Raw genomic sequence first — 9197 nt, 5'->3', positions numbered from 1 at the left:
ATTCTTCTATGAGGATTGTGTTCAAAAGCCTTAGCAATGATTATATAGTTATTATAGGTGTATTTCTTCTCTGATGGTATGTAATTCTTTTACTAGAGCCTATCAAAAGTAATGTAGATCAGATGCCAGTATACTTAGACCTTTGCTGTTTAAAATTTACTGGATGAAGAACCTCTTTTAACTTCAGTAATAACAAGTGCACTTTTTTTCCCACAGACGGGCCACCAAAACACTGCCTTGGACGTGGTGGAGCAAATGAACGTGTGCCGTGAAGCAGGTCTGGAGAGGCTGTACCGCTGGTGTCAGGGGCAGTGTTGCTCCCCAGACCCCTCACCTTTGCTCACACAAGCCTTAGCAGCTCTGCAGGAGAGACCAGTGCTTTTCAAGTGAGCATGTTTCCTTTATTACACACTTCAGTACTGTGTCTTTCTCTTATTCTTGTCTTTGCATGCTCTGATCCTCAATTCCTCCTCAAATTCTCCTCTTGTCACACACAGACAGCCTCGTTAGGCCCAGTAGGGCTGTTGCTGTCTGTTCTTTCCTTTGTATTCCTTTGTATTACTTTGTCTTATTCCTATCCTTACTTTCCCTCCGTACAAACCTTAAATGCATCTTCCTTCCAGCCTGGTGGTGGAGGAGTGGGTGGTGGCGGTGAGACGAGGATGGCTGGTGAGGGGCTACCTGGATGCTCTCACCATAGGAGAACCTGGAGGAGCACCACGACCCATACAGCTGCAGGCACATGACACCCCCCCCCTGCACTACAGGGGGGGGACATACTGGCATGGGTGCATCAGGCCCTCCCTTCTGAACGTGAGGCGGCCCAATCACTTTTTGTCAAGTGCTCCAATCTAGGTAAGCTGAAGGATAGAGTGTATATTTGTAATTGAATAGCAGGCCTTCAAACCAGCAACTAACACTGACTCCGCCTTCAGATCCAAAGAACAAACAGTACCCTGAATACCAGCCATTATACCATCAACTGACACTGACTCCCTTCAGACCCAACAGAGCAGACAAGGAGTACTGTGGCTAGCGTATCGGAGAGTGTTTGCTGTCCTCCCAGAACCAGAATTGAGCAGACGATTGTGACAGACCAGCGTCGGGAGGGAGGCAAGAAACCCGTCATGTTGTACAAGATAAGCAACCTCCTCAGATTCTATCACAACACTATTTTGCAGGTACATGGCTTAGCTGGTCAGTTATTCCTGTTTTTCTATCCTTATTTTAAGATGAACATGGCTTGGGTGTAACTCTGTAGCTAGATTTGATATTATTGCCATGTCATTCCTTGCATGCTTGTAAAAAGTTACTAAAAAGGGGGAGTAAGAGCACTGGGTACCTTCTCCTTTGTATCGTTTATTCCTAGGATGAGACAAGATGTTATATGTTGTAGGGGCCGTGTGTCAGCTACCCTGCTTTAATGGGGATATAATAGATAGACTTTAAAATAAGCATTCTTAAGTATACCATTTAATCCTCCCTGTGTTGTTCACTCAGTCACCTCCTGCTCTCCTTCAGTTCTCTTCTACCACTTGTGTCACCATGCTTCCTTTTCAGCATTCTGTTGATATTCAGCTCATGTTTCTGCTTCCTTTTAATGTTCATCTCATCCCTGCAGGTGACTGATGCAGGACTGCTGGTGGCCACTCTTGATGAACTCCACCAGCTAAGCTACAAGATGTTTTTATATCAGGACTGCAGAGTCAAGTGAGAACCACGACATCTTTTGTAACATCACTGTCACTTGAGTAGAGTATAATAACATATGTTGAAGTAACACTATATGAAATATTTAGCCAAAATCTTTGTTGTTGAAAGCTGATTACCATCTGTTGAAGTTGATCCAGAATTTTAATTACTTGAAAGGGTGATCACCACCTCTTGTTACAACTGAGCCAGAATCTTAGTCATTTGAAGGGTTATCACTCTCTTGTCAAAACTGAGCCAGAATCTTATAGTCATTCAAGTTTGATTACCTGTCTTTTGGTGCCACCAGTTGAGCCATGTGAGTGAGTGAGAGGATAGAGCCGCCAGGAGAGACACTGGCACCCACACCTGGAGTGGCACGCACCCTGAGTCTGCTCACTGAGGTGGTTACTGCCGCCACTGTGGCTGACGACGCACACCATGATTGTAAGCAGGTGAGGGAGCCATGGATGGAGAGACAGAGGGATGTATGAAGGGTTGATTTCTCTGTTGTTTATTTATTGATGTACTTTCTGCATTTTTCTCTCAAGTGTGAGATCTCAATGCACTTCCACAACTTTTTTGTACTATTTTTTTCATGAGACAATTCAGTTTTTTATTTTTTATTTTTTATTTTATTTATTTATTTTTTTTCATAGTTATTTTGCATGTAGTGAAGGAAAAATGCTGCTTCACATGTTTACCAAAGAGACTGGTGTGTAAGACAAGAGGTGATGTGCTTACCGACTGACTGCTTGATTGTCATTTACCAAAGAGCAGCAGCAGCAGCAGCAAGCCTTTATTGCATCAATAGGACCACTTACACTGCAGCATGAGGGAGAATTGTGGAATTGTGGAGGTGAAGGACAAGGAGAAGAGAAAACAGAAAGAGGAAAAGACAGGTTTTGAAAATAGATGGCAAATTTAAGTGTTCTATCCATTACCTCATTGTCTTGTATCCTTTGGCAGATTGTGAGTTGTGTGGTGGATCCTCTGATGAATGCGATAAGTGAGAGTGCAACTGGACTGGGTGCAGTGGAGTCTGCTGTGTATCTGCTCAACTGCTTCCACCAGCTGCACTCTACACTTTCCCTCCTCCACACCACTGGGGATAAACTAGAGATGATCCAGGTAAAACATCACCTTTCATTCCTCACCTTCTTATGAATAACTTGATTATAGTTTACCTTGTGAATATCTCAGTGACTTCATGAAGTGACTGCCTGCCTTATTGTGATCCTTTTATGCATGTTACTTGTTAGTTTTCAGCTTTGTGTAGTAAAATGTTATGTTTCATGGTGACATACACATATGTTGAAAACTATACCACGTGTAGGTCTGATGGCTTCTTGCAGCTTCCCTTATATTCTTATTCCATTGCTGCTTTTAAAGCTCTACTCAAGTTCTCTCCCCAGCTTTCCTCATCTAATACAGAAGATGTGTCTTTCCCCTCCAGGGACAGATTGACGCCCAGCTGGACACACTGAGCCAGGAGCAGATCAATGGGGTGTGTGTGTCATAGCATGGGAGTGGCCACCATGTACCCACTGATCACCAACCCTCCCACCACACCTCTCTCCCAGCACCCATCGTGTCAGCCTTTGGCCATACAGGCATTCATGGTAACACTCTCTGCATGTTAATATTGACTATAGGCAACATGGCTAACCTGGGCAGAATGGTTCCTCCCTATCTGATGTCATGCTGTACTTTAACTTATGCTCTTTCCCATTGAGCACATTCACCATAAAGCATTGAATTCAGCCATAGTTGCTGGTCTGACTATAGCTGTATGCTGCACTTATGAAAATTACCACTTATGGAGTATTTTTGTTCATACATTAAATCTTACCATTCTCAAAACTATACATTATATATTCCAAAATGCTACACTTCTAAAGTTGGTTTTTGCTTGTAAGTTGTCTGTAGAAATTTGTATTCTAATTTTTTAACATTGTAATCCAAATTTCTATAACTGCATACTTTTAGTCATATAGAAATATACTTTTTTTCAGGTGTTATGATATATTTATAAGTAATAATTATAAAAGTGTCATGTAACAAAGTATGGTTGCCTTTCTTGTGTTGTTCATAAGAGTATAAGGAAATATTAAACACATTCACTTAACTTAAGAGTGAACAGCAGCACACCTTGAAGACTTCACATCCCTAAAATACATATGCTCCTCATCCTAGACCAAGCTGGATGGGTTCCTGGCTGCCCCTGACCATCTCATGCTGCCCCACACCAGGCTGCTGCTCTCCTCTTCCTTCAGACGGTCCCTGCAACAGCGCACAGCAGAGGCAGTGTGCACAGTTTACAAGCAGCTGCATGATATAGTCCATAACCCAACCCATGGCTACACAGACCCCAGTTCCCTCCTGCCCAGTGACCCTGAGACTGTGAAAACCCTCCTCTCCTAGCAGGAATGCTCTTGGCTGGGTCACTGTTGTTGATTTGTTGAAGGTTTTGTCCTGTGAGTGGTAGAGTGACAGAATGCATTTTTTTTTTTTTTTTTTTTTTGTGTGTGTGTGTGTGTGTGTGTGTGTGTGTGTGTGTGTGGTGAGAGTAACATTAGTTGGGTCAGTCTTTGGTCTTGTTCTTGAATATATTTCTTCTTCTACTTGATGTAGTTTAAAGATATGTTGGTTTAGATTTTGATAGATTTTATTGTGAAATCTCTTATATATGTGTGTATCTCTATTTCTGTTTGTTTGATGGCAGTTCCATTGGGAGTATTTATATGAAATGTTTACACAACCTATTTGCTTTGCTTTGACTTGTTTCTTTCTCTTAAGATTATCAATAAAAGTTAACCATTTATGAAGTTTGTATCTATGATGCACTGCAAGTTATCAAAGAGAAACTGTTGAGAGAAACTTCCTGAATTAGTGTTAATAAATACTTGCATAGTTAAGAGTGAATGTAAAGTATTATTATCATTAAAACCCACACATTGTATTACTGAAGCTAAGGAAGAAAGGTAAGGTTGTGTTGCATGTTAAGTATGGTTTATGGTGATGGAAGTATGAGTACTGGTGGACACTAGACTGAGGTATAAGTCTTTAAAGAGGGTAACTCAAGCAATTTTGGGCAAACCTATCACTTTCTGTGATACTCCATTTTTGGAGATCATGATGTGTGTGCACTGCCTTGGTGCAATATTCTAACTCAGGCAAGAGGTTTTAAGCCCTTTAATGTGGATGGCAACACAAGGATGGGAGTGAGACTGTGAAGTGTGAAGTGTGAAGTGTGAAGGCAAGGATGGTGTACCGTGTGGAAATGACGTGAAGAATGACTGAGAATGCAAGGAATGCAAGAAAAGGCATGAAGTCTGGATGCGTGAATGTGCAAGGATAGGGCATTGGGAAATTTGAGGATGTGTGTAAGGAACTGAATGAATGGCATTTCAACATAGAATGACCGAGACACACTTGAAAGATGATGTGAAATTGGATGGTAGTAAGTATGTGATGATTGGAAAGGGACAGAAAGTTCAAGATAGGGTAGGAGGAGGAGTAACCTTTTTTTTTTTTTTGTATAGGAAGGAAAAGAACTTCAGAATAGAACAGTTAGATATAGGAAACTGTGCCATGAGTGAGGAAATTTTAGCAGCAAAGGTAGAGTGCACAGGTGAGCATGGGAAGTGTGAAACACTGGTGGTGATTGTGGTGTGCATGACAGTTGAGGGGGAGAGAGCAGCAAGAGAGAACAGCAGGAAGTATGGAATATTGAGGAAGATCATAAGAAAGTGAAAGGAGAGAGTAATGATTATGGGAGACATGAATACACACGTAGGTATTTTAGGTGAGCGGATGCATGAGAATGGTGAGAGATGCTTGATGAGTTTGTGAATGACATGGATGTGGAAGGAAGGAAGTGGAAAAGTGAGACAGAGTAGTGAAACTTGTGGGACTGAGTGAATAGAAGAATAAAATGGAACAAAAGAATATTCAGAGTGGTAAAAAGAGAAAGAGGCCCCAATGTATGAAAAGTGGTATAAGGGAAGCCTGGGTGATGATTTCTTCCGAGCTAGGGCACAGTGTATTGTGTGAATGCAAGGTGTTAAAGATGGTCTGAGTTCTGCAGCAAAGTATACCGGATGTGTGACATTGGAGAGGATGAGACGGTGGAGCATATGGTGCTGGAGTGTGTGAAGTATGCCAGAGACAGAAATGAGATGATGCAAGTGGTGCAGAGGGAGCTGGGGAAGGTCAGAGTGAAGACAGGAAAGGAATGGATTGGATGGTGTTGCTGCTGGGGATGTGTGGGGAGACGAATGAAAGGATGATTGAGGCAGTGAAGGAGTTCCTGGAAAAGATGTGGTGTATTAAATATAGGAATTAGTGGTGTGAAGGATGGTGTCTGTTTTCTGTTTGCCGTTTTTCTTTTTTTTTTTTTTTTCCTACAGGAGTTGCCGATACTCCTGGACCAGGAGCAGTCCCGAGCCATCTGTAACATTAAAATGAAGATCAAGATCATCGAGATCAAAATCAAGATCATGGCTGTCTTGCTCCGTTCGTCTTTCATCCAAGCATTGCTGCCAGTTTGTAGGTTTGTCATGTTTGCTTTTCTTACTTTTGTTTTTATATTGTGTTGAGTTTGGTTATTTTTTTGTAATAGGTCCATTCCCCCATCCTTCCTTCCTTCCTTCCCCCAAATTCCGTAAGCAAGCTTGGGGACCTGGTGGGAAAGCGGGGTTCTAGGGTAGGGGAAGCCAAATTAGGCCAAATTTGTACATTCATGAAAAGTTTAAGGACGAAACGCCATGTTTCGAAAACTGGGGAAACCTCTAGTCTAACCTAACTTACCTACTCCAACTGGGGTGCTTCGCCTTGCCAGTTACGTCAGGCTAGGCTAGGTTAGATTAGCCTGGTTAGGTTAGATTGGTTTAGTTTAGATTAATTTCATTGGGTCAGAGAAGCTGGTGATTTGTGACTGCTGACTGGCGGCCACGGGCGAGCCCTCGAGGGGAGGGGGGGTACATTGCGAGTGAATGTTACTGCTGCTATTTGTGAAGATGGAACTATTTTCTTTCTGGTGGACTTCAGTCTGTTTTGTATTAATCTACTTTTTGTTTTTATTGCAAATCATTAGTCTTTGAAGGGATGGGGCGTCAGGGGTAAAAAAAAAAAAAAAAACTAATGATTTGCTGGAAAAGCATGCAGAGTAATTCAAAATAGGCCAAAAAACTACCAGAAAAGAAATAGATAACACCATGGTTTAGAAGCTACAGGACATTTTGATATGAATGTGGTACAAGTGGTAAGTGGGGGGAGTGAGGGGAGGAGAGGGTAGCAGTGGTGGGTGTTGGCATCATCATGAGGATGTTACTTGATTACACAACAAGGTTTTCATAAAATAAAGATATAACTGAATTCAATAATGCAGTGTCTTGTTATGGCAAATAATAACTAAAATATAACGAATGTCACAGCGACCGCCTGGATGTTGCAGGACATTGCGGCCACTTGCCACTGATGTGCATGCATATTTAAATGTCCTGTAACTTCTGAACCATGGCTTTAAAAACATTTCACCATAGAATATTCCCAATTAAAAATGACTTGATCTTTCATTTCTTAGAATATATGACTTTCCTCCCAGGACACTACATGTATATATATTTTTATTGGACTGACAAAGAAGAGCATTATTTTTTTTTTATTTGGTTCTCCAGGTTAGCGGCACAACCAGCATGCCCAACTCGACCACTTTGCCGAAAGCCACCAGAAGATTGTGTGAGCATGGTGGTGGTGATGCCAGACCTGCTGCCACTGTCAAGAATGGTGAAACTAAAGAAAAATCAATTAAATCTCAGAATCTGGAAACCCAGATAGAAGACCATAAGCCACTTCAGGGGACAGAGGGAAAGAAGACTGGAGAGTCTCACTCACATGTCTTAAAACATGAGTCCAGTGTAAAAGAGAAAGCTGCTGCAGAGAAACAAGACAAGAAGACATCTAGCCACAAGAAACTACATGATCTTCTTTCATCTTTGGCTAGTGTGAGAACACTACATCTATGTTTACATAGATTGTGGTGATTTACCTTTCAGAACTGACATTAAAGCCTCTTGTTGATTTTGATTAGATTGAATACATTGCATTTATTCATCTCTTTATCTGCCATCTACTGCCTAGCATCCTCAGGGAATGGCCTAAGGAGGTGGTCATGATGAGAAAGTTTCCATTTCTATGAATCCAAACATTTATTTCCTTGCCTGCTCACTCACTCTTCTTATTATCCTTGCACTACTTTTGCATGCACTCCTTTACCTCCATCCATCTTCCAAGTGGCTTCCATCTCCTACTGTGACCTTGGAATTTTACTTATGTATATATATACCTCTCTTCTAAAACTTAAATAGTGCCTTATCTTTTTTATTTGGCCAGATTACTTTGGTGCATTTTTTCATTCATTCCACCACTCCATAGTTCGCTCAATTTGCATAAGATTTCATGCTGCATCATTCAAAAAAAGGTTTTTTATTCTCCTCTCAGATGGGTAATTTCTACATCATCCACTTGTGGTTGCTGCACCATCTTCTACATCTGAATCTGTTATTATAAGTCAATGAGAGTACTATTCCTGAAGTCCTGCTTACAGTAAATTCTGCTAATAGATTTTGCTTGATAAGTTCCACTTTGCATTATGTGGTAATTAGTACATAATAAATACTATACATGCCAGTGCTGGATGGCATTGATAACCTAGTCTCTTGTTATGTTTTTATAATATTCACAAATATAAATATGTATGTTCATGTTTTATTAGTATTGTAGAATGATGGGTGCACCAGGTGGTCATTTTAAATAGTACAAAATCTTTGTATCATATTGAAAGTCCCCTAATCTCCAGACTGACCCCACATTCCTGTGGAGCCTCAAGTGCAGCTGTCACGTCCCAAAGCTCGGAAGAAGACCAAAACTGCAGGAAAAGGCAAATTATCCCCGGTATCAGAGCCTGACCTTGGTGAGGACTGTACTTGTACCCTCATTACTGTAGGTTTCTTATTACCTAATTGTCATTCATATTGTTAATTTTTGGATGCTGCAATAGGTAACATCTATTTTTAGTCAATGTCTGTTTATGACACAAAACTGGTACAAGTTTAGGTCTTAGTTTAGGTCTAGACACTTAAACATGTGACATTTAAAAAACATGGTGATAAGTAGTGGGTGGTGTTTAGAGACATGTACATTATTCTTTCACCATGGTACAGGTGTGATGTTTATTATAGTTTGTTTTAGCTATTAGTTTTATTAATAGGTTGCTGCATTACATTTGTTGACAGAAGTAAACAAATAAAAACTACTATCTACAAGTAAGATGCAGTGGATGCTGTGCTTACAAACAAAGAAGTGTTAACATGCTGTACTAGTTCTAAGGAACTTTGAGCTTTCTTGTTTGAAATCATAAAATTGTAGGCTGTAATATAAGATTTGATTAGAACCATTTGTTGTAGTGGTGTGCTGCTATTTTTTTAGTAATAATGACATCTGGG

At 40.8% G+C, this 9197-nt stretch overlaps 1 protein-coding gene across 11 annotated transcripts in view; it reads left to right on the top strand.

The window, feature by feature from the left end:
- LOC135100911 (conserved oligomeric Golgi complex subunit 6-like) overlaps positions 1–9197 on the top strand; it is a 71508-nt gene that overhangs the window by 59301 nt on the left and 3010 nt on the right. For 6 of the 11 annotated variants that reach the window (XM_064004477.1, XM_064004482.1, XM_064004474.1 and 3 more), the window contains 11 exons: positions 217–386; positions 624–855; positions 1003–1181; positions 1622–1710; positions 2000–2144; positions 2659–2820; positions 3146–3311; positions 3886–4166; positions 6102–6244; positions 7371–7697; positions 8552–8665. In XM_064004477.1, coding sequence (XP_063860547.1) covers positions 217–386; positions 624–855 — 402 coding nt within the window. In that variant the 3' untranslated portion in view covers positions 1003–1181; positions 1622–1710; positions 2000–2144; ... (4 more) ...; positions 7371–7697; positions 8552–8665. Of the gene's footprint in view, positions 1–216; positions 387–623; positions 856–1002; positions 1182–1621; positions 1711–1999; positions 2145–2658; positions 2821–3145; positions 3312–3885; positions 4167–6101; positions 6245–7370; positions 7698–8551; positions 8695–9197 lie in introns of those variants that run through there. The other 5 variants (XM_064004476.1, XM_064004483.1, XM_064004478.1 and 2 more) reach the window with 5 other exon arrangements.

This window comes from Scylla paramamosain, chromosome 5 (genome assembly GCF_035594125.1).
Source record: "Scylla paramamosain isolate STU-SP2022 chromosome 5, ASM3559412v1, whole genome shotgun sequence".
NCBI classification, from domain to species: Eukaryota; Metazoa; Arthropoda; class Malacostraca; order Decapoda; family Portunidae; genus Scylla; species Scylla paramamosain.
This window is presented reverse-complemented; position numbering and strand designations above follow the sequence as displayed.